Genomic DNA, 27,407 nt, shown 5'->3' on the forward strand with positions numbered 1-27,407 from the left:
TGCAGTGATATCGCGTACCTGCAGACACTTGTTCCCAGCCAGTGTGCCTTTGTGATGGGCTGATCCTGCCTTTTGAACCTGGCTGACCTTTCAAAGCAGTCACTACAGCCATTGCTGGGGCAACGCACAGACAACTGGTGCCAGGATCATGGCCTAAGACTGATTGACATGTAATGTATGGTCATCCCCTTTTGGTGGAACTATGTACACACAACATATCACATGGACATACCTATGGATACAGACCTATGACACATTTGGAGGGTTCACAGTATGCACACTATTAACCTGCTACTTTGCATTACCTGTGTTTGTCACAGCTGGTTGCATTACCACTGCTTCTGCTTGCTGCTGCTACTGTCACTGCTGACAGCTTCGGGTGACAGAGTCACAGTGTATAATTTTTTTTTTGCTCTCTCTCTCTCTCTCTCTCTCTCACTTCTTGCTCTCCCTCTGTCTGCTTCCAGACAGTGCAATGAATGTATTGCATGTGTGGAGTGTTAGCACTGGATGCTTTTGTAGGTATCTGCATAGATCCATGTGATGGCCTCTGCACCAATTGTAAGCCAGCATTTGCTAATTGCAAACAGCCAGTTGTGTACTGATTGCAGTTCTCACTGTGATTTCAGGTCAGTGCTATAAAAGGGTATGTGGGATAGGCGTTGCCCTTTCAGATTGTAAGGGCGGGGACCATGCTGGTATGCTGTGGACAGTGTTCTGTGAGTGTAAAGGTTAGTATCTCTCTCATGATTCAGGCTGTGTTGTATATTCACATTTCTCCATTCCTCTTCCATGTTCCCTGTAGCAAGTGTGTATGCACAATGACTCCTACAACTATATATAGATATATATTTATATATATATATGTACATATACATACATTTATATATGTACTTTAACTGACATTATTATCTACAAGCTACCAACTAGCATGGCTGTTTCTGTTCACACACTACTATTATGGGAATCCAGTAGTTTTGACAGTAATTCTAAATGACATGCTTTGTGTACTACACATCCTATATTCCCTTTACATTCATCCCTACTATTACATGTTATATTTATTTTAGCACAATATTCTTGTATAAGAGTCATGGCTTAGTGGTAGGTCATACAGACTAGTGTTTCCTGGGTTCGAGGCTGACAGTGGGATTTTATTTTGCTTTTGAACTGAGTACAGGACCTGTCAATCAAAGTGACTAAGGCACTTTTAAGCAGTTGTAACCGGGTTAGCGCTGGTTTGCGCGGAGCTCACACATGCGCACTGGCGGTTAGCTCTGCGCACACAAGCACACACCCGCTTACAACCGCTTAACGGTGCTTACTCTGGCGCACACCCGTGCTATTTTCTTTGAAAGAAAAGAAAATGGGGAGACACGAAAGTGGTGAAAAAGGGGTCACAAAGAGGGTAAGACAGTAGGGAAACAAGCTTGGGATTTGCAGGAGGGATGTAGGTAAGGCCCATAGCTGCCCATTTCTTCATCAGCAACAGCTGTGCATATGTATCTAATTTGGTGTGACATTTGAAACCTTCCACCCCTGAGAGAGGTGTCAGGACAACAATAATACTTGTTGTACAGCCAATTGTAATTGATAGTTTCCATGTCCAGCAGACATGTGTGCGGAATGGGCAGCTATGTATGGGGCGTAATTTTTTTGTGGGTACAGAGTGCCCTTTTTTTTTTTTTCAGGTGAGAGTGGTATGTCAGGTGAAGGAAGTCGGTACAGCTGGGGAGGTAGGTTGGGTAGGTAAACAGACAAGACAAACAAGACGCATACAGGGGCGGTGTATGACACGTGTGAGGGGGTTACACAATTGACGGGAACAGAGGTTTGGATATCCAGAGCCCATGAGCCCACAGATGGCAACGGTGGAACTGATATCCCCACCCCTAGGCAGTTGCCACTGTTCCTTCACTGCCCAGGACGGGGCTGTGCTGGGGGCTGTGTAGGCTGGGCAACAGGCATGCCCGTTAGTTGCACCACCCGTGCCTCAAGCTGGCGTAGGGGCTCGAGAACAGAGTCCCGAATCTCCCTACGCACCACAGTCCGGACGCTATGGAGGGTGAGTGGTGGTTCTCCTCCGGCCACACTTGCAGAGGGGGGGCGAGCCCCATCCCCTGCAGTGCTTCCACCCGCAGGTGGCACAGGGCCACCGGAGGAGGGTCCGGACTCGGCACTAGTGCCAGGTGCACTCGCCAGCTGAGGTGGGAGAGGTGGGTCCGTTGGAACCCGCCTTCCCTGTTGTCCTATGTTTTGCATTATGTCATGACAGTTTGGGTTAGTGACATATAATACCATTCACAATTAGTTGTAACAGCATGCATTAGTATTCCCATTAACCAAACACCCAGATATTCACACCATTGAACAGCGTGCATAACACATGCATAATTTGACCAGAAATACACAGTCCAACAACATGCAGGGTTAATTGATGGCAACAGGCCATCAGGTTTGGATGTATGAACAGGGCATATGCATCAACAGACATGCAAATATATATGACCCAACAGGACAAACGTCCAGGGGTGTTCATTGTGATTGCACATACCATTTTCACGTGGAATGGGTTATATGTGGTTATAGGGTGGGGTAAAGAAAATAATATTAACACCTTCGAATACCAATACATATGCTGTACATTTCTAATAGCTACAGTTATATACACACTACTGTTCTAACTACAGTTTCCTATATGATAACTATTTCAACTTGGTGATAGGACTGTTACTGCAACATCAGTATACATTTTATTGTTCTTCATACACATTCATATTTAGCTTTGTTCAGCTACATCATCCTGCTACATTTTCTTTATATAGCTGTAGACAAGTGTGGATGTTTGGTATATCAGACAATCATCCTATCTGCATATTGCAGACTGAGAGCAACATATCCAGATTTTGGGATACACATTCCAGATGCAGCAACACTTTGAACAGATTTCGCTGTTTGGTTTTGATTCTCACATGCATTTCATTCTGTCTTGACTGCAGTATACTTTATTCAGGGGTTATTACTACTGTATTGCTGGATTCATGACACTTTTTCACACTCTCTCACTTGCTTTCATTTTACTATTCAGGATGGTACTTACTTCTAGGCTTTATTGACATGTTTTACCTGTAGTTATTACAATCCTTTCCAGCAGTCTCACTTCTGTCATGTTTCAGTATTTCAACAGGGATATATTTCACACATATGATTTCATCATCTTCTGCAGCTATACCTTTCAGCCTGCTGCAGGTTGTGTACTATTTTCTTACAGGTAGGGCATTTTTATTTCAGAATATATGTCAGACAGTTTCATTTTTCGGTTTAACTTACAGGCTGAAATACACTTTTGTAATCAAGCAATACTTGCAGACACTTCCACACTGTTACTTGCACATTTTATTCCTTACTGACTACACTGCACTCTTTTGCTGACTGTCATACTTTTATATTTCTTTACAGTTACTGGTAGTGGATTACTGACCTGCCTGGTGGCGCAACCGCACCAGCCTATCGGCATAGGCTCTGCGGTTCACAGAGCGGACACCTGCAGCTGTAATATAAATGAAGTAATATTGGAATACACATCTCCATAATATCAGCTAGTTTAATTTCTTACATACATAATTAAATGTAACTTACTCAGTAGTGGGACGTTGGGTGTTTGCCGGGCCTCCTGGATCCAAAGGTTCAGTTGGTCCTGCTTGCGTCTCTTCAGGTCCGCATGGTGGTGACGGACCTGCTCACCTGTCCTTGGAATCCCTGTGGCACTGGTGAGATCATGAGCCAACCGGTCCCACGCCTCGGCCCTGTATGCTCCCCAGAGGACCTGGCCCTGCATGAGTTGGGCCTCATGATTGTGGACTAGGAGCCAGACCATGTACCTGGACTCCTCAATGCCCCACCTCTGTGCTTGAAAGCAACTACCCTCTCTTACTCCTGTCATTCTGCCTGCAGGTCAGTTCTACAATCGTTTATGCTGTGTATTCCCTCCTATGGGGCTTATATAGTCCGTTTTTCCTGCACATATCTGTGATTGGCCATTTTGGAATTGTATCAGATTCAGTAAACCTGCATTGTCATGCTCCAGTTTGTATTCATTCCTATATATTAGCTATTATTGCATTTATAGGTACTGCTGTCATGGCTTAGTGGTTCAGTACCTTGACTATGGTGTATAGTATCCTGGGTTCGAACCTGGCCACTGCTTTTTATTTTTCATGACTGTCTAGACATGCTGAGGGGTGTGTCTGTGTAAAGGCAGTTTTGATACGGCTTGCTCAACGTTGCCCGTCGGTTAGCTTGTTTGCGCGCTGCGCAGCTCCGCGTAAACGGGGTACGCTGCTTTAAGCCTCATTTGGCTATCAGCACACATATTACACTTAGCTCAGCTAGGGGAACATAGATTCAGCGTGTTAAACTACTGCTCAGCTACGGGCACTCATTTTGCACCAGTTAAACCACTGCTCACCTACGGGCAGATGCACTCACCCTGTTAAACTGTAGCTCAGCTATGGGCACATCTGCCATTTTTTATTCTTTTGTTACCTCACATTTCTTCAATATAAATGGGCTATTTCATTACATTTTACATAAAATGTGGTTTTATGTGTACATATTTGTCAGGGACTTGTTTCCTGCTTATTTTGCTAAAAATAAAAAAATTGGTGTTGTGGGGGCTTGAACCATGAATGTCTGCTCTTCAGCCAACATCTCTACCGCTACGCTATTGCTTCCTGGCTTATTTTGCATATTTATTTCTTATATGCTTTCCCACTGACTGCTATCTGTTGCTGCGCTACGGGCACGCCCGCGCAAAAGAGCGCACTCATGGTTAAACATCTTTACAATTTAAAAAAAATATATAACATGTTTATTTATATGTTTTCTGTTCATAGTCTGTGGGGGCATGTGTTGTGTTCTGTTTATTCACATTTCCGTGGACTCTGTCATGGGTGTTTACTTTGGGAACTTTTCCTCTTCTGGGGGCGTGTCCGCATACAGGGCTCGGCCTATGGACACGCCCCCTACTGTCTTACACGGACCGTGTTAGCCTTAAGTGTGATTCAGCATGCTGTCATGAATATGCAGAGCATGCTGACATCACTCCGTTTAACTGCAGCCTCCGTGTATGAGTTATAACTCTTACACGGAGGCTTCGTGAATCCTGCCCAAAATGAAGACTGAACATGTTGTGTGTGCTGTTTGCTGCATTGTTAATAGGTGATGGTTTCAAAATGCAGACATTGTTGTTTTGCATTGTATCTATGTCTTACATTCTGCTCAGCACTCGTGTGAGATGTCTCTAGGAACAAAAGATAATATCATGTGAATAATATGAAACTACTAACTGTGCATTAATGGAGTACCACATTACAGATACTCCACCATTTTGAATCCAAATAACTAATCACAGACTGTGAAACATTCTAAATGTGCAATTGTCTTTTGCAGTTTCTCATGCCATATTTTTTGCTACAGTATAGAAAGATGTCTGGTCACATAAATAAATCTGACTTGCATGCAAACATGTCCTTAAAAAAAATCTACATTTTATGTAAAATAATTATTCATATCAAGACTACTATTCCAAACAGATATTGGCTTTATATGGAGAAACTTCCTTATCCCAATCTTAATGAATAACAGAAAGATTTAATATTAAAGGCACCTTAAGAAACAGTTAATACACAGTATTAAATGGCATGAAGTACATCGAGCAGCATTACCTACATCTAGTAACATATGTAGTAGAAAATTACATAGTGCTGACATACTGAGGTAAGGAATGGTAGTGAAACAGAGGTGCTATGGTAAGGAGAAGAGCAACACTATGTAGGCTCAGTAGATGAAAAGCACTACAAAATGTCACATGACTGATGTGTCACATGTCATCACCAAGTTCACGTGTGCTCATGCTTTCAATGAAGTGTACATAACTACCACTATTGGTTGTCCAGGGATTCAAAATAAATATGCCCCACAACATACTGCATCTGTTTCATACATAATATGTGCATCTCATTTTCACAGGGGTTCGGTTCTATATTCTTATATGATTATTTGCATACACTGCATACTGTTCTGTTTTTATTCTTGTGCAGCTTCACTGACTGCATCTTTGAATCACCAACATTCTGTACATTGCACTACTTATGATAATTTGCACAGGGCAATGATATAAATATCTTGAATTTCAACCTATACCCTTTTATTTCTGGAAGATCTTTGCTAGGGAACTCCTACACGGGTTATGTAAAATATTGGGGAAGTACTATGAACAATAAAGCTGAGTATGAGTACACTGGGAGCATATCTTTATGCATGTAATCATTTAAAAGACTCCTGGAGTAAGACCGAACATTTATTTACATCAGACTTTATGGAAGGATTCATTTAAAATTACAGAATTGTTCTTTTTAATGCATTTCTGCCAGTTTATATTCTTTACTTTCAAACAGCATTATATGGATTGTTTTTGATACATTTAGAATGATTATTACAAGAAACTTGAGAAATGTTAATTTCTTCTAGTTTTAATGAATTTTAGTTATGTTTAAACATATATAAACTGATACACAAACTACTAAACAGTACTAATCCATCAAAATTAAAACATCGGCCTAAAGTGGACATGGTTATTGGTAAATATCAGTTATTGTTGCATAGAATTATTTATTTTGTTTTGAAAGAACTTAGAGCTGGGATAGAATGAGTCATTTAATTTTCCTTTCTTGCAAATGGTTTTGTTTTCCAATCTTTGTTTTTATTAGTTATATATTTTATTTAGAAGAATTTCATTATCTGGCATATTTCCTTTTTTAAGATTATGTCATAGTAAGACAATTACATCAGAATATTTTAAGGTCTGATTTTACACACACACACACACACACATATGTATATATATATATATATATATATATATATGTTTATATATATATATATATATATATATATATATATATATATATATATATATATGGATCTACTTTACAAGCTCAAAGCTTCAAAACATCAAACTGCCAATGGTCGAGGCCATAAAATTGAAGTTTTGAAACTTCAAAATTGTAATAAAAAAATAAATAAAAACAAAAAAATTTGTTTTACTTTTTTGTAGGGGGCCATGTCTCCCCATGTGCCCCCACACCCCCTGCTAAATAAATATACCAACCATGAGTTCACACTGCAGTGAGGAAAACAGTACATTTCCCATTCTGGTGATTTCCATTCAAAACATTCGAAGAAAGTAGCAAAGATTTTTATATATTGATAACATAAAGTGGCTTTTTTCATTATTTAATGGCTATACATTGACAGCTATGTATAACAGTATCCTTTATGATGTAGCATTGGTCAGGGCTACTGCGTGTGTGTGTGTGTGTGTGTGTGTGTGTGTGTGTGTGTGTGTGTGTGTGTGTGTGTGTGTGTGTGTGTGTGTCTTTTGGCTTCTCCCAGTTAGGGGTTGCCACAGCGGAACTCTGGTCCGCTAATGTTTGGTAGTGGATTTTTACATGCCGAGTTACCAGCCCTGACGCACAACCTTCAACGAAGGCACGCTCATTCACGCATGCCTCCACACAGAAGACACTCTAGCTGAGAATCGAACTTGACAACGTCTTGCTGTGAGGTGACAACGCTACCGCAGCACCACTACCGCGGGACTAGGCTACTGCTTGTATTTTATAGAAATTGGGAAAGGTGCATCAACTGTTATAGTATTTAGAAATGTAATATTTAGTTGAATTAACAATTTAAACAATTTACAATATAATAAGTAGTAAGACATTTGTGTTATCTTCATGACTGGATCAGGCATTGATTTAAATGATATTCTACTCTATGTCTTAATTTGATTCTTATAAGAGACATTTTTTGTTTATATGTTAAATTTATTTTTTTATCTTTGCTTGTGACTGAAGAGAGTTCACATGGATCAAGTCACTAAAGTTGTCAACAAACATAAATCAATAAACACTTGATTTTCACTGGCTAAACAATGACTCTCTCTTGGGGTGCCAGTATTATTTCAGAATTGTTGTTTTTGTCTGGAGATAATTGAATGCATTCCCACTACTTTTTTTCCCCCAAACATCTTTATTAAATTTACACATATGACAAAGGCAATCTTACATTTATATAAATGAAAAACATGCAAAATGATATCACTTTAGTTGCAAACTGTTTACATCACAGACACCAATGAAACAACTGTAGTTGTAAACAGTATACATTACTTATAAACCATCCAGTTATTTTCAGTTAAGCATTATATAGCTCATTCAAATCCTGCCTCTTAAACCTCATTCTTGCTCTGCATATATTGTTCCCACAATTCCCAGTTTTTCCTATGTGGTTTGCTCCTTCCCTTTTCTAAAGATCCCAATTCCAGTTGTTTTATCTGTTGCTATATTCACTACTTCTAGTAAAGCTGGTCTAGATTTTGATTTCCATTTTCTAGTAACTGATTTTTTGGCAGCCACCATAATTAGACTCAGCAAGGCTTTACTATGTCTAGGCAATTCCGATTCTGTAGCATAACTAAAAAAAATTATCTCCCCAGTCAGTCCAATTTGCTCACCCGGCATCTCTGACAGAGCGTTCTGCAGAGAATCCCAAAAGTCTGCCAGCTCATCACACTTCCAAAAAAAAAAAGTTAAATATGAATGTGTACATTGAAGTTTACTCAGCTTGCTCTCTTTCTTGCACTTAGTAAGGCAATTTCACAGGAGTGAGTGCCGTGAGAAGTAGAAACTTTCCACTCTCTGCAGGTGATGAATTATTCCTGAATTTTTGGATTATGAGCTGAATGTTTGAGCAAGTCATTTATAATTTAGCCCCTCAAAAATTGTTATATCCTAAGTTGTCAGTTTTAATCCTGCATTGAAGAAAAAAGCTCTAATTAGGTAAGAGATAGCTTCCGTGAGCTTATACTAATAACATGAGACATTCAGTTCTGTGCAGCTGAGGAAACTGTAAATGCAGCAGTTAGCAAATGAATCTTGGTGAAGCAGAGAACAGAGCTTAGAGCAGCAGATAATGGAGCCCAGTTCAGCAGCAAATGGAGCTCAGTGCAGACAAATTATCAATATTCGTTATCCTGCCAATATACTTTTCCAAGGAACTCATTTGGTCAAGACCAGAAAAGCCAAGCAGGACGTGCACAAATGTATTTATAGCTTGAAGGGTCAGTTACATTGCAGCTGGTTATATTATCTGGGGAATCTAGTGGTTAAAACCTCTAGAATAGGCTAGGGGTGCTATGCTCCACCACAGATTAATAACATTACTGGAGTTCCCAATTGGTCTGTCAGTCTTGACCAAATTGACTTTACAGAAGCTCAATTTGATTGCATAAACCATATCTGAATATGCAATGATCTGATTATGTTATATTGCATACATATATACCTCCAGTATCTTATTAAAGTAATTCCAATATAGGAAATCAAGTAGCATATGTTTATTTGATCAGATGTTTGTTCTATATGATAACTGAGATCAGCTGCACTGTAGACATGTTTCCGAGTGTTCTAGTTTTCTATTTCTATCCATTCTTTCAAGAATTAACTGGAGTCACCTTAATGAACTGTCTCTGGAAGAAGCAGTCCAATCATTTAACTCTATCTTTCTCAATATACTAAACTCTCTAGCACCCCTTCGTACTGTTAGAATAAAATCTAAAGTATCCCCATGGCTTTTAATGCAATCTGTACCCTAATGAGAAATAGGAACAGGCTGTGGAAAACCTGGATGAGATCTAAACTTCCCTCTGACTGGCAAAAGTACAAAGAACTAAGAAACTTCACTAAAAACACATTGCCAAAGATAAAAAAGAATTTGACTTCAACCATCCTACAGCACTAAAATCCAATCCTAAAACCTTTTGAAATTCAGTCAACCAAATTTTGGAACCTGGAAATCTCTCCAGTCCCAATCCCTATGCAAATAGTACACCCGAAGACATTGCCACTATCTTTAATACCTTCTTTATTGACACTGTACCAAAGATGATTAATACACCCCCGCCCCGCCGCTAAGGATCCAAATCACTCTGTCCTACCTTCTGGCTCAAACCCCTCTAAATCCTTTTCTTTTCAACCTGTATCAACCAATTATATCAAATCTCTACTCTCCAAACTAAAACCTTGCACTACTTCCACTGATAACATTCCTTCCTACTTCCTCCAGCTAGCAGCCAGTACCATTGCTTTTCCTGTATCTATCTTGATTAACCGCTCCATCTCTGAGTATGATGTTCCATCTATCTGGAAGGAATTCTATACATACCTATCCACAAAGGTGGAAATTCCCAAGAAATCTTTAAATTTAGACCCATAGCTATTCTGTCACCCCTCTCTAAGCTACTTGAAAAATGTATACATAAGCAAACTTTGCAATATCTATTACAGGAAAACCTACTTACTCCCACTCAGTGTGGATTTTGTCAAAAACACAGTACTAGTAAGACCCTAATCTCCTTTACCAATACTATTTCCTTGGCCCATGATAACAACAAACTTGTCTCCTTTTTTTTCTAGACCTTTCTAAAGCCTTTGATACTGTCTCACTCTATCTTCTTCTTACTAAATTGACTAATCTTAACTTCTCCACTGGTATCATCACTTGGTTTTCCAGCTATCTCTCTGATCAATTACAACCAGTGAAATGGTTCTCTGCACTCTCACCTTCCCTCCCCGTAAAAATGAGCATTCTTCAAGGATCCATATTGGGTCCACTGCTATTTAATATCTTCATCAATCTACTCTATACTTCTTGCGCACAGTCATCTCTTGTTCAATATGCAGAAAATTCTACTGTGATTACTATCTCTGACTCCCTCTGGTCTCATTACTACTACTCAAGCTGCCTTTACATCAGTAGAAACCTGGCTCACCAACAACCAACTAATCCTAAATCCCCAAAAAACTAAACTCTTACTCTTTCTCCCCAAAACTCTTGCTTATCTTAAATCTGCTTTTAATATACTGTCTCTCAATAACACTCCAATAATACCTGAATCTAGCTCCAAACTCTTAGGTGTCACTGTAGATGATCAGCTTAAATTTGACTTGCCCATCAACAACTGCATCAGGAAAACTCATCAGAGACTAGGCCTCCTATACAGAAATAGAAAGTTTCTCACTTCCAAAGCTAATGTAACCCTACCTCACACCTATCTCCTACCCAGTCTACTATATGGTGCTCAAATATCTATGTCCAAAATCCAGACCAGTAATGAGTGGTGTGCCTCAGGGCACTGTCCTGGGGCTCCTCCTGTTTGGCATATACTTCTCAGAAGAACAGGCAAGCATGGAAGGAATGTAGCTGACTAAGTTTGCGGACGACTGCAAACTGGGTGCTATAATAGAGTCTCCGGCCGACATGGAGATCCTCCAGAAGGGCCTAAATGAGACTGATGCATGGTGTCAAAGCCATGGTCTCAAGATAAATGCAAAAAATGCATAGTAATCCCTTTGAAAAAACAGAGTACCCGCAAACTACAACATAGGAGGTAATCCCCTGAAATCTGAAGAAGAAATAAGGGATCTAGGGACCCAAGTAGACAGTCAGCTTTCCTTTGAAAACCATGTTGCCAAAGTGGTTAGAAAATCCTTCTATGTGACACATCTGATCACAAAAGGGTTTGCATCAAGATCTAAGGATGTAATGGTGCCCCTCTACTCTTCCCTCATCAGACCCATTATTGAGTACAATGCACCAATTGGAATGTACCTGGCTAGACATTTCCAGCAGCTGGAGAGACCACAGAGGTACCTAACCAAGAGGATTACTGGCCTCAAACAGTTGCCCTATGCAGCACAATTGAAAAAGCTAAGACTGTTCTCTGTTGCATACTGCTTTCTCAGAGGTGATCTCTGTCTAACGTACAGAGCCATGTTCAACCCAGAATTGTTGAACATGCTCCATCTTAGCAAAACCAAATCTACTCGAGCTACACGCTCTAGGGATATAAACCTCAACACAACAATGAATAGAACATGCTGGAGGGATAGATTCCCTTCGCAGAGACTTCCCTTACTATGGAACAGGGTCCCGATCTACATAAGACAGAGCCCCTCACTATCACTCTTCAAGAGGAACCTTGATGAGTGGATGGGTAACAAATAGTTCACACCGGGGATCACACCAACAGCACTACTAGATAGGGGCCAAGGGTACTAGCTGCTAGTACAAAGGTGTAGGGAACTACTAAAGGGGCGGCGAATACCACACAACCTGGCTGGGCTAATATATGCCTTCGGGCAGATAGCCCAGTACCAACCTATGAACCTATGAACCTATAAATAATCACAAACCTTAATGCCACACTTCTAGCTAAACTTAACTCAACCTATAACAAAGTAGCCAGATTCTTGGATCAACATAGTTATAAAACTCATCACTGTGTCTCTCTTAAACACTTAAACTGGCTGGAACTACCCAACCTGCTTCTGCCCTCTCAGCTTCAGATTTTATACTCTATAATACATCAACCTCTCTGTTAACCTAACCTATCCTCCTTTATATCCTACTATTCCCAACTAGATCACTCCGCAGCTCTGACCAAGACTTACTAAGCATCTATAAATCCAGGACAAGAATATAGCTACCAACTTACCATTGCATGGAATAAGCTTCCACTTCAAATTAGATTATTAAATCAAGCTAAACAATTCAGAGCTGCTGCCAAGGAATACTTAAAAACACTCTGGTCCTGCCACTGCACTCACCCACTATAAAATGTTGCCCCCACCCTGCTCACTATTTAAACATCTGTCCTTACTTTTAACTTCTACTCCCTAACTGTTCTTAACACTTCCATTCCTCCTGGCCTCACTACCTGTATCTTTCTAACTCTGACTTTCTATTTCTTCAGCATAACCACTCTACCCACATACCTCCTTTAAATCATCTTCTGGAAGTAACCTATGTATGCATTGAAGACATACTTAAGGCTGTAAGAATGACTTTTTCTCACAATGACTTCATTACTAATTTACTTGCAAATTATTAATAACTATGTAATGTTGTAAATACCAGCTAAAATATCTCTCTCATCCCATTTTGATTATTAGTCCGCTGTAATTACTTTACCGTATTATATTATGAATGTTTTTTACTACATTGTATAATGTTCTCTGGAGCTTTTCTCCCAGGGCCTCCACTGAAAAAGGGCTATTTGCAGCTCAGTTGGACTACTCCTGGTCAACAAATATAAAATAAATAAATAAAAAATAAAAAATTTCATGCTATAGCTATTAAGGAAATGCAAAATTACAAAGATACATCTAAGTGTCTATTCATTTCCATGTCAAACTTCCTTAAACACATCTCTAGTAATGTATTTTTTCTGTATTATCAATGCTTATGCATTAATAACCCATAATGTTTCAAAGAATACATTATTCTATAGTCAGTCAGTAACAATACGCAAAAGAAATAAATGTTAAAGCTGGGAAGTTATCAAAAGCTAGGAAGTTGTCAAAAATGTTCCCCTTATTGTGAGTATGAGGGACTGACATTTTCTGAGATGTGAGCCAGAAAACAGATCTCCTGGAGTTACAGTGTCACAAAGACTAGTAGCCATTAAGTCCCAGCATCCCAGAAGCCTATCTCTGCAGTATGAATATGATAAAACAGGCATTCCGTAAATACTTCAAACACATTCCTTTATAAATATATGTTAAAATAGATATAGACACCACACAAATCAATATGTATCCTCCCATCTAATCAGCAAAATGTCAATACAAAACCTTAACTAATATCTATTAGTAATCATTAATCAAGAAGGTCAGTAAGTTGATGGGGAATAGCTGTTGCCTTTTCTACAGATATTCTAAATGCGCTGTATATTCTGTTCCCACATCCAGTCTCCACTCCTTCAATTCAGGATTAATGACAATAAGTCTCTGTCAGTTTTACATATTTTGGAATAATATATCAATTATGCCTTTACATGACCATGTTATAGTTATTGAATTCTAGTGAAATGGCTTTCATACCCTGTGGGTCAAAATTTTCTTTTCTTGTTACTGCTTCTGTACTCGAGACACATTAAACACATTACAAAAATGGCAGGAAAAGTATAGGATTCATGTAAAACACCTCCAGAATGATTCTTGTAAAATGCATGGGTGTTATACATAACCACTACAGTATTCTCTTACCAGTTTGGTTGGAAATTTCTCCCTGAGAGCACATGATACATTTGAAGCAGCAGACTGGCTGGCCTGGCTGAGGTGCCTTTCTATAGCCTGCAGAACAACTTTCACTGCACAATGACTGAGGGACCTAAATGGGAAAATGAATTAATTACAATACATGTACATGTACACAAATTCTTTGCTTATACTAAAAGGTAGCTGAATAATAATTACTTAGACTTGTCTCTTGTAGTGAAACTAAAATAAAATCAGCCCATAAGCAGCATAGACATACCTCTCAACCTGGAAACATCAAAAATCTGGACAAGGCCCATGAAAAATAGGTACAAATCTGTATGCTGATTAGCATCTAATTTGCATACATAATTATGTAACCCCACCCACTCCGATGGAATTGTGGGATACCAACTTTCAAATGCAAACTGAAGAACAACCAACCAAAATATGGCACCAGATTCCAATGTCCTATTACCTGGCTATTTCGCCCCATTTACCATAAACACTAATGTGTGCATACTGCTTTACTTCTACAATCAATAATTATTTGGATTTTATTTTTACATTTTGCAGTACATCAATGCACAAACACTATTCCTTGGCTATTTCTTCCCACACTATTTACTACTGAATGTATGGATGCGTATGCAGAAGTAATTTATAATAATTTCAAATAATGTGATAAACACTGAAACATTAAGACTAATTAACAATACAAATATTTAAGAGCTATCATAATGTATAAAATCGAAGATCAGTTTTTAAAAGCAATTAACTGTTGTTGTATCAAGTATGTTTTTTTTTTCTTTGATTAAAACAAACTGCATTCCCTGGACGAAGGATGCTGATATATGCAGAACAGCAATTAGCTTAGGGATATACTAACATTATTACAGTCTCACCGACTAGTATTACAGATGTCAAAGAGGTATCACTTCCTAGATGCCACATCTGTCACGTTATACCCATATGCAGCTCTGTTGATTTCCTCCTGTACGATGACTAATGCTATATACATTATTAGTGCTGTGACCTCACCATAACTATAAACATTTTGGCACTGAATTTATTGGTTTACCTCACCATAACTGGCAGTTCATGTAACTGATGTAGCCATCACCAAATGACTCTTCCTAAGCAACTGTGATATTTCACTGTACATTTCAAAGTCTAAAATGGAAGGCCTGTAAGTTAGTATAAAGACACTGCTGCATGTTATGAGCAGAATTGTCAGCTATATCAAAGAAAATAATTAACAGCTTAAAACGAAGTTCTTCAAACAGACTATTAACCATACGTATGACACTGATTTACCACTAATTTGTCCTCTTCCACTAACTTCCTGTAAACACTGTGCAGATGTATATAAATGAAACCAAAACTTTAAAGCAGATTCTTCCATCAAAAAAGTCAATTCTTACTCTTCTGGAAAAGAATGGAACTAGCAATCTGTCTTCACTCAACCTGAAGTACTTCCTAGACAGAAGAAACCAGGATTTGTACTTACTTCACGGCATCTCAAGGAAGACTAACAGAAAAAAATTCTGACTAACCTACTTTCTGTGACATAGAAAGCTACAGTTAGGTCGGAATGTTTTACCACTGATCCTGCCTCATAATATCACCATATTATTTAATTCCTACATCAAGCAATGTTGCTGACAAAAATACAATTTTGTACTTGCTACAGATCTCTACAGTGAGAAAATAGAGACGTCTAAACTACACGTTATGAGCATGTGTGATCCTAGCTTCCATGATTTAGTTAATTCTAACATGATCACAACCTTTTCTTCAAACATGTCCATAGAATAACTATTAGAAAAGCTCAAGTGTCTAATATCATTAGGCACTGCAGCAATAAGGCTCGATCAGACATTTTGCAACTACATATTGGAGATTTTCTCTTGTTTAGGCAAAAAACTATGAATGCAGTCTGAAGACAACTTCCAAATGCCAACAAGTTCTTCTCTACTGAGGATTACTGTTCCACAAATGCATCACACAATTCCGACTTGAAAGCACAAAACTGCTGTTTCACTTTCAACAGGAAAAGCAAGTACAGAAGAAAAATAATCAAAAAGCATTTTTTGTTTTAAAAATCTCCAGACCAAGCTATTCTTTCCAAGCATTTACACATCAGACAAGCAGCTGAAGTAATTATTAAAAAAAAAAAAAAAAAAAAAAAACACATGAGTTGTGACTTGAGTCATTTGCCATTGCCTGCAGGCATGAAGCATTACTGCATGCAGTGACTGTTCCATTTCATAGCACAGACTTCAGGAAAGCATCACCTGCAGCTCATGGAATGAGACTAATCTGGGGGTTGACAGTTTGCAAAAGGACACTACCTTTTAGCATAAAATGACACCTACATCTCAAAAGATGCTGTTTTTTTTCTCTGTAATCCATCCATGCAAAACAGCTAAGAAGCCTACCTAATTGCTAGTCTCATAATTAATTTCCTAAATTAGTAATTTTAAGAAAAAAATGCAGACTAAAGATCAGCATGCTCAGCATGACAAAATGTTGTTATATAAAACAATGCAAGATCTGCCTATCAAGCGCGTCCTGTCAAACTACTGTTCAGTAGCATCTCAGTATTCATTTCTGATGCTATGTTAGACTGCATTTAAAAATCAATACCCTCTTTCAGAAATACAAAGCTTACCCTCCGTAAACTGATTTCAAGAAAAAAAGACACTCTATTTCTCTGTAGAACAAATGTGTGTGTGCAGCCAGCCACTAATAAATTAAAGCTAATAAGCACTGTCCTATTTTTTCAGGTTAGGCTACAGATACATGTGTGAACAGACAAAAGAGGTTGTATGTTTTGCTGTTGAATACCTCTGTCTTGTCTGATAAAGCACCATATAACAATATAATAAACTATAAAGTTTCATCCTCAAATTTTGTACATACTTTCTAGAAGCAAACACCGTACTTGTACCTTTCTGAAGAGGACGACTAACAACTTCTCAGAGTTAATGACATCAGCAGCTGGATCTTCTTGATTTTTGAAAAAAATCACAGCCAGCAATGCTACTTCTTCCCACCACACTATCCTAAAACGTCCCCCCTAATTATTTTGTTAAGCTATAGCCACAGGTTCCATATAGCTAACATTATTAACCAAACATATTTAATATGTTACTATCTTAGCCATATATCCCAGAATCAGCAATTGTACCTTCCAAACAATCAGTATCCATATAAGATGTCATGGGACTGGAGGGAGTCATCCTCCCCAGTCTCATTATCAATCCCCTGTACAGTACCCCCTATCCTTTTACAAACCATCCCTCCCTCAGGCAGAGAACTATTCATGACAGTTAGCCAATATTTCTGTTTGTACTCTATGCAACTGTGTTTTACAAGAAGTGTATATTACAATTACATCGGACCACTCTATCCATGTGTGCCCCTGCACATTTTGCACAATTTATTACACATTCCTTAATAGTGTGACTCGTTTTTCGCATAGCTTATTCAACACTTATAAGTGCAGGCATGTATCTAATGATTTAAGTCATCATAACAGAAACAAGTCATGGGCTTTCCCGAGTATCAGAAGGTGCCCTTTTGACCATTAATATGATAAATATTGGGCTCGTGTAAAATGATCTTATTCTTTACCTTCAGATGCATACAAATGTCCCAGCCCTCCTTCCACGTGCTCATGTCATCAGGCATTTTCATAATATGTAAGGCATTTTGACATGCAGCCTGGAAAATGTCTTCTACATCTTGTTTTTCAATGTCTACTGAATGAAACTACAAAAAAAAAAAATCTTTGAAAAAAAAAGCAGTCATGCTTCCCAGTTCATGCTCCTCCCAAGGAGTTTGCAATGGTTGTCAGGAAACACAGTTAGAAACTATCCTGCCAAATCATGTGTTTCAAAAAATACAATATCCTTTACCAAAGTGTCCCTGAAAATGTTATGGTCCATTTTCTGTCCATCTCTATATTGAATCTCTACTACCAGCATTTTACTGCGGCATATATTTTATGCTGATATTCTCCTAGCCAAGGGAACAGCTTGAGCATAGGTTTTCATAGTCTGATGTGGTGGAATGGATTCTCTCTACCCTCTCTAAGACTCCTTATAGCACACATCATTATCATCATAATCCACAGGGATCTTTCAGCCTGTGATTACTTACTTCTTCTGTAAAGAAAAAGGACGTTCCGTCCCACACTTACCTGCTCACGCTGCCTGCTTCTTGGAGAAATAAAACTAATAGCACTGCTGCCTCCGTAATTCCATTGCTGCTGTGCTGTATTCCTGTTCGCACTAGAGTCACGACTCGCAGCCATCTTGGAAAAAAAATAAAGGCATTACTGCCATAGTTTAGTGAATGATAGTGTAAGTGTGTTACTACTGCTTAGTAGTACTCAGTCGGTGCTGTACTTTCCTTCCCGCTCACAGCCAGCCGGAAATAATGATGTGAGCTCCTTGAGCTCAATTCCGACTGGCTGGTAGCCCTGACGGCGCTGACGTCATCGCGCACGTGATGACATCAGCGCCGACAGAACGAATTTTAAAAAAATTAAAAAAACGAAGCAAGAAAATCGGAAATGAAGGGGTGCCAATCGGGAATCGTGGCACCCCTTCATTTGGACCCCAAAACTCGGTAAATACCGAGTAATTCGGTATGGTTGGGAGGTCTGAGCATAGAGCACCCTGCTCAATGAGAATTTAATGCTCTTTGTTTTAATTTACTGGTGTTCTACATGTGTCATACCTCCCAGATTCTTTGTTGATCAATACATTCAGTTTTTTTTACTGATGCACCAAGCTTGCAAACATACCCCTTATTAGGCCTACAACAGCGTTATCAGGCTAGAGCTAGTGCATAAAATGCCTAAATTACCACTTAACAGGAATAAAATCTGTCCTAGCTATAAAGAAATGATAAGAAGGTAAAGGTTAGTTGGTGTGACAAGAAGATAAAATCTACCAATTAATTTCAGCACATTTGACTTAATATACTACAAGCCTAACAAACATGAATGTATAATGGTTGTGAATGATAAATGCAAAGAGCAGAATACATAGATCAGAATAACCTGACTGTCAGATATTACTTTGAGGAAGATCCATTTATAATGTATAAAGTACAATATGTTAGTTTCTTCCTTTGTCATGTTATTCAGTCCTTGATTTAAATTTTCCAGCAGTACATACATCCTTTGATTTTAAATAACATCAGCTCATTTATACTTCTAAGTAAATGTAGGTTTTGTAAAACGGAAATGGAAACAATCGCACACCTCGTTGCTGGGTGTGACATACTAATGGCAGAAGGACTGTATACTGAAAGGCATAATAATGTGGCAAGACTGTTGCACTGGGGATTGTGCAAACATTATGGTACTGAAGTGGCTGAAAAACACTGTAAACATGAGCTGCAAAGCCTCATAGAAATTTATGAAGTTTTTATCACATGGGATCACCCATTACCAACAGTTCAAAAGACAGATGCTAGAAAACCAGATATAGTGGTCCATGAAAAGAAGACAAGAGTAGCATTGATCATTGAAATTGTCACACCCAGTGACTACAGTGTCTTGCGTACAGAGAGAAACAAAATCATAAAATATCAGGATCTGTAGGCAGAAATGAGAGCAATGTGGAAGAAAGATACCCAGACAATTCTAATAGTAGTTGGAGCAACGGGTCTTATAATAAAGAATCTACAATCGTATTTAGATATGTTACCAATCCATGTAACCCCATATGAATTGCAGAAGGAATACTGGGCACATTGCGAGTGCTGTGAAGAGCACTTTTGGCTGACATCAAAGATTGAAACAATACTAATTTCATGAACTTTAATTGTACTTTGACTTAGGAATGGAGTCCATTCCTGTCATAGCATTAGAAACCCAAAAGATTTGGAGAAATTAAAAACTAAATAAAGTTAACAATTCATTGTACTACCTTTAGTTCTTATTTCCACATTTGACTGCATGACCCGTCTCAGGTGGTTTAAGGTCGAATATAATGAAGCTGATTCAGAAAGGTTCCCATGATGCGTACACCTTACGGTAACCATTTCTGATTCAGAGACAGCCCTACCACTGTGCTGCAATTCAAAGATAAGCAGTATCACATACAGCCATTAGTATGACTGGCTAACATGATTGAAACACCCAGAAATATGGGTGTCAAAAAGATGTTAAGCAAGGAGAATGACCTAGAATTATATCTTGTAGTGTTTAAATGATGCCTCATTCAAGAAAACCAGGACAAATTAGTGCGGGTGAAAATCTTATCATCCAAACTGAAAGGAGAGGCATTAAAACATATGGGGATATAGAGGGTTTGATTACACAGACAAAGGAAATGTTTAGCTAGAACTGTTATAATTGTAAAGTGCAAGCCATACCATGTTATAGCAAGGCTTTTAATAAAGCTATGATTAGAACCTGATCTTAACGGTGAAACAAAAAAATTTACAGGAATTTTGTCTGTTACTATGAGATTGTGTTTATTTATTTTATAATGCAGAATGATCCAATACACTTTTAAAAACTGGTAAATTTAGTGGAATGGTTTTTAGTTAATGACGCATTGTTTAAAACAAATCTATTTGCTTTTAGTTGAAAAGTTTTACTAAGAAATGTTTCATCTTCTGTGAAATCAAAAGTAATAAGTAAATGGATAATGTTTCAAATGTGTGTGTCTTGTGGTGGTGGTAGGGGGGGGCAAATGACAGTAGTAGAAATGTGTAAAGCAGTCTACAAATGAAGATATGTCTACGGAACGTGTTAACACAGCAGCTATTATAACTGTATCAGCAATATGCCATTATGTTGCAACCAATCTAGTGAAATGTTTATTTCGTCAAGGGAGAGGGAGAGAAATTTAAAATTTGCTAGACTCTGGGAGCATGATTACCCTTGTTAAATGTATGCTATGTATGCATAGCATTAATAACAAAGAAATGTGCAGGTAATATGCATTCATGCTGATAGAAAGGAGCATCCCTCACAAATGCAGGAATTCAGATAGTTCTAGAAAAACATTTACATTCTGTAGCTTTAGAATAAGACATGACTGAAAATGTTATAGTAAGAAAATATTTCCCCTTTTTAAGGCCCTGTGGAAGATGTGAGGGGCGAAAGAGTATATAAACAGGCTTATACACCAAACGAGAAAAATGTAAGGCAACTGCTTGAGATACTCATTCATTGTAAGCATGGTGGTGGTGGTCCAGAATCAACACGCAGGGAAAGATAGGAACAGATAACCTATAGACAGTATAGAAGCTAAATAAGAAGCTAGAATGTAGTTGTGGTTATCAGAAACTTGTACAATGATACAGCAAAAGAAACCCAATACTCTTAAGAGATGTCAAGATAGGAACTAAAGATGAACTGATAGAAAACTCTGACATAAAAAGTCAATAGATGGCATCAGAATGCATAGAGACATACAAGAACTTTTAGTAGTAAAACAGACATAGCAGACAGAAAAGAGGTAAGACACAAGTGAAGTGAAGTGAAACACTCTGAAGGGGGAAAAATAGAAAGTGACATACATAAGAAAATAAGTTCTAAACAATTTTTTTTGTCTAAGGGGAACAGAAAAAAAATGAAAAAAGGAACTCTCAAGTGATTAGCTAAAATAGTGGAAAAGTTAAAGAATAAGGAGATTTTTGTCTACGAAACCATTTGCAGAAGACGTAGAAGTGTGTTTTTCAGAAAGGAAGCCATAGTTTCTATCTCAAGACATGCATTGAAGAATGTAACCCTGAATAAGCAGCCTTATAGATAAGCCACATCTTCTTTCAGCTTTTCCTGGTTAGGGGTTGCTACAGTGGATCACCAGTCCGCTTATGATTGGCAGTGGTGTTTTACAGTGTCGAGTTGCCAGCCTGGTGCCCAACCTTCCTTGGAAAGCACACACACACACACGCACTCATGCCTAGGGCCAATTAAGAGTGTCCAATCCACCTACAGCATGTTTTTGAGAGAAAACCAGAGCACCTGGAGGAAACCCATGTGACCACAGGGAGGACATGCAGACTCCGCACAGAAGGCACCCTAGAGGAGGATCGAACCGGAGCACCTCTTACTGTGAGGTGGCAACGCTAACCGCTGGACCACTGCAGCCACTCTTATAGATAGATAAGCCACATAAACATTAATAAAGCACAATGGGAAGATGATATATTAAGCAGGGAAAGAGAAAATATAACCAAGGGTGTAAGGGAAGATAGTGTAGATGATGTTCCTGTTACTGCTTTTTACATTTCTGAGTTAAAAGATTATCTCTAATGTAGAGTAAATAATTATAGGGAGACAATTCTGCATTAATTGCTAGTTCTAAAACCTTATAGTACACTAGTAAGGAAGTTAGCACATGGTAACTTGCTAGGAGGTGTTCTGTGTATGGACAAAACTGATGCAATATTTTATTGGTCAGGCATAATAAAAGTGATGCAACATTTCAATGCTTCATGTCCAGAATACTACTCATCCCAATGCCTATTTGAGAGGTGCCATATGGACATATTTATATGGGCATTATAGGAAAACTAGTAAGATCTAACAATGGATACCAGTACAAACTTGCAATAATTGACTATGCTATAAAATTTCCAGAAGCAGTGCCATTATGCAAAATCTAATGTTAAAGCTATATGATTTACATTTGAACTCTTGTATGGGAGGTAACTCATATGACTGCTTGAGATTGCTAAGAAAACTTTTGGAAAGGGGTAGACATTATTCAAAGGAGGGTGGCACACTAGGTTTGTTTGTAGGATAGACTAAAGCTGGTGATGCCCATAATAAAAGACCAATTGCAGAAATCACAGATGCAACAATAAGTGTTTAATAAAACTGCCTGACTTTAAGAATTTAATCCCAGACATCAGGCATTTGCCCTACTTGGAGAACAAATCTCTGGCTAAGTGGCAAGTGCCATTTGAGGTGATTGAAATAACAATTCCAATGAACTAGGATATCTGACATCCAGGAAAGAGTAGGTAATGAAGCAAAGGAAAGAAGCAGAAAATTCAGTAGTGAGTTTGCAAGCTGAAATTCATAAAGAATCATCATCATCGTCAGCAGCCCCCTTTTTTCTCCATTTTCTACATGGGGTTGGGGTGTCGTGTCATTGTCACCATCTCCTCCTATTCAATGCCACTCTCTTACCTTCATAGACAGTCATGCTTGACTGTCACAACCCTTCTGTCACACAATTTATCCACCTCTTTGCTGGATGATCTTGTTTCCTCTTGCCTTCTTCCTGTCTGCCCCAGATCTTCTTCCTTAGTTGTTAACCTGTTTAATTATTTTCCCTAATATCTCATTTCCCATCTTCTTCTGATTTTCCCCATTTGTTGCCATTACAACTGTCTTATCTTTAGTCAATTTCATCCTAGGTTTACATTCCATTCACTTATTCTTTGTTGAGGTTCTTGGTCAGAGCTTGCCTGTAATGCCGCATTGTTTGCATACAGCAACTTTGTTGATCTGTCCCCTCTAACCTGGTTCCTAAAGTAGTCCATCACTAGTATGAACAGCAGTGGGCTCAGAGCTGAACTCTGATGAACACCCACTCCTACTGGGAACTGTTCTGTAAGACTGAACACTGTTCATACTTGAGTCATTGAGTTCTTATAGGTAGCTTGCACTAGTTCTAGGACTAGCCCAAAATATCTTTCCTAGGACCTTGTTATATGCCTTCTCGTGGTCCAGGTATGCCTAGTTTGACTCTTTCCTCATTTCTAGCTTCTTCTCAAGTATCTGTCTGACTGCAAACACCCCGTCAATTGTCCTACATCCTGATCTGAATCTGAACTGCTCATTTCCTATCATACTTTCTACTACTCTTCGCATTCGTTTATCCATCCCTCTCCAAAATTGTCATGCAGTGTGATAGGAGTTAGATACCTCTATACTGTTTCTCTCCATACTGCTATGAGTACCCTCAGGAGCCATTTCTCCCTTATCTCACCCAACATCTTGATCATATCTGCTGTGACCTCATCTAAGCCTGCTTCTTTCCCTGACTTCATTTTCCTTAGTGCTGTTCTTACTTCTTACTTCTTCTTTGGTGGGCTACCCCTATTCTGTCATCATAGGCTGTGTCTAGGGCAGTACAGCTTCTTATAGATTTATAGGTGTTTACTAGGCTAACAACCACAAGGGGCTTTTTAAGAATATCCATGCATCCCAAATCCCTGACAAGTCTGGTACCCATGATAAGTGTAAGCAGGGGCTTGGGAGATGAACTATTTACAAGCAGGGGCCTGACAGATGAACCATTTACAGTCTGCCTGTGTCCATTAGAGACATAGGTGCCAAACCAGGGATGGATTTTCTATTCTCCATCCAAGTGTCCAAGTTCACTCGAATTGGATTAGAGACGAAATCTGCTTCAAATGAATGGGGACCCTGTTCCAGAGAAGGGGTAGTCTCTGGGATACATACTTGTCTCTCCATTAGGTCCTATTTATAACACAGGCAATGTTTAAGTCTTTAGAATGGTTAATTATTATGCTGTTTGTTTTGTGGATATACAGAAGGTCCTTCAGAGTAGGGTCTGCCAATGCCTTGTATGCCAGGCATAGATCTCCCCTCAACAGTCTACAAGAGACATAATACAGGGATAGGGCCTTGAGGCAGTCTGCAGAGGACATGTTACTTACACCTTGTATTCTTTTAAGAGAAACCTCTCTGGATGTTCCATTTGTTGGATATGCCTCATTAGGTGCTTACAAAAGGGGGCATTGTACTCAATGTGTTTGTTTTTTCTCATTCAGAAGCTGCTGGAAGTACTCCTTCCATCTGCTTTTGATGTCCTATGGACTAGTGAGCAGGTTTTTGTGGGCATCCATTATGAAGGGTTTCTGACCATCTTCTTTATCTTTCTGTCATTGCCTTGCAGCCTGATATAGTTTCTTTGTGCTATCCATTGAGTCATTTCCAGAAGTTAGTAGAATGCCTGTGATGCCTTGTTCTCTGTTATTGCAACTCCTCTATTAGCCTGTTTGTTAGCCAGCCAGTATTCCATCCTAGCCTCATCTGTCTTTCATATTTCCCAGTTTTTCCTGCACTCCTTCTTCCTTTTGATGACTGCCTAGACTTCTGCATTCCACCACCAGCTTGCCTTATGTACCTTATTTCCATACCAGGCTCGACTGCATATCTGTTCGGTAGCCCTTACACATGCTGTTTTGAAGTGCTGCTATTCTTCTTCAATTCCACCAATTTCCTCTTCTTCTTAAGGTGCTAGAGCCCTGAGTAATTCCTTGAACTGTTGCACTTTCTCTTCAGTGAACTTCTTGGTTTTCAGCCTGGTCTCTGTTGACCTTAGAGCCTTCTCTGACCACTGCTTACAGCTGATTGTTGCAACCAGTGGTTTATGCTGTGGGCTAACTATTTCAACTCGGGTGACTTTGCAATCACTGATTGTACCCCAGTGCCCTTTCCTTACTAGGAAGAAGTCTACTTGAGTTGCCACTTTTGTATGTGATCTTCGGACTGTATCTCTTTCTAGACCATGTGTTGGCTACCATCAAGCCATTTGCCAGCCAGAGGTCTAGAATGGCCTCTCCTTCTTTGCTTCTTTATTCCTGTTGCCCCACCCATGTGGTCCTAGGCAGTCCTCATATCCTATTCTGTCTGTCCCAATATGTGCATTAAGGTCATCCGTTATCAACACCTATCCCTGTTTCATGCTTAATCTAGTAGGTCCTGCAACTGCTGTATGAATGCATTCTTGTACTCACTATCACAGCCCTGTTGTTGGGCATAGGCTGAGATTATGAATACTGCTCTATCATAACACTAGAGTCTGATTGCCATGAGTCTATCACTAATTCTGATGACATCCCTCACTGTCTTCTGAAGCCTCTCCATAACCATAATTCCTACACCATGTCTTGCCTGTCCTCCTCCTGATTAGTAGACTCTGGATCCCAGGCTCAGTGGCTTTGCTGCACTGCTCTTCCATCTTGTTTCCTGGATACAGAGGATGTCCCTCCTCCTCAATACCATTGTATCTATTTTTTTTGGATACTCCTCCCAGTCCCGTCTCATCAGGTCATTCTACTGAATACAGATAGATCATTGGGAAAGGCCCACCCCCTTAGTTTCTCAATCTTGAATCATCTTATTTCCTCCCTTCCCACCTAACCTAAAAAAATGGCACATTATTCACCTGCTTTTACTGTATTTGTGCTTCTTCCTACATTATTACATTATTTTGCTTTGGCTGCTTGTTCTTAAAAGTATTCAATTGCATTTATTCTGCTGCATTTATTACTGCTTGTTAGTAGCCGGATTAAATTGTAACTGTTATTCTTAGCCTTTTGGTTTAAACACTTGGGCATCAGGCCAGTTGATTTACATCCTGAAAGTTTGTGGTCTACACTCTTGTGGGAGGAGAGGGTATATTTTGCCCTTCTGAGCTGGGAATTGCTGGTTGAAGACTTATTGTGCTTACTTATTTGAACTGTTTCTTTCTGAAATTGGTGCACTCTGTTTTCTGTAGCATAGACTAGATTCAGACCTGCTAAATCTAGCTCTGTTTGTATAATATGAGCACTAAACCAGGCCATCTTTTGTTGGAGAAGGTTCCCCTGCACCCTAGTAGCAGGAGTGTACATTTGAAACTTGCCTGACTGAAGGTTGCTGGAACAGGGCTCAGTTTTGAGCTTTTTTATTGGTTAATTTGTTTATATCAGTTTGCTTGTTTGCTACTGTTATATTTAAGTGTGTATCTGTTCTCTTGTGTTAAACTGACCTAAACAGAGTTTAAATATCTTTAGCATAGTCTGGTTACTGTATCCAGATTTGTTTGTATGATTCCTGTGTTTCCTGCTACACCATCTTGTGTTGGCTGGGGCCTGCCTGCACTTAGTGGGAGTAAGTGAACTGGTTGGAACTAGTCTGACATAAGGTGTTTGGCTATGTGCTCAGGGGCAAGGGTTGATTGGTCAATTCCAGTGTTTCTATTTTACTTTTGTTTTTGTGGTATTTAAACCTGCGCTTAAATGGGTTTCTGCTTGTTTGCACGTTGTGTGCCACTGAGGTGCTGTTTTAATCCTTTGCAAGGTATCTCAGCTGCATTTTCTCCCTTACCAGCACTCCTGTGTAAGTGAGGCACTCCCTTGCAGCTACTGTATTGGTTTTATCCAGTCCTACTCACACCTATAGGTACTCTCCTTAGATAGTGGCCACTCTACTATACCTGACATCTCTTCCACAGATTCTGACAA

At 39.1% G+C, this 27,407-nt stretch overlaps 1 protein-coding gene across 1 annotated transcript in view; it reads right to left on the minus strand.

Moving 5' to 3' along the window:
- LOC122803807 (extracellular calcium-sensing receptor-like) overlaps positions 1-27,407 on the minus strand; it is a 267,399-nt gene that overhangs the window by 38,218 nt on the left and 201,774 nt on the right. Inside the window, exon 5 of the mRNA XM_044073493.1 lies at positions 14,172-14,295. Within this exon, the coding sequence (XP_043929428.1) occupies positions 14,172-14,295 (124 nt within the window). The remainder of the gene's footprint in view (positions 1-14,171; positions 14,296-27,407) is intronic.

The sequence above is a fragment of the Protopterus annectens genome, chromosome 6.part0, assembly GCF_019279795.1.
Source record: "Protopterus annectens isolate FY-2018-M chromosome 6.part0, PAN1.0, whole genome shotgun sequence".
Classification (NCBI taxonomy): Eukaryota; Metazoa; Chordata; order Ceratodontiformes; family Protopteridae; genus Protopterus; species Protopterus annectens.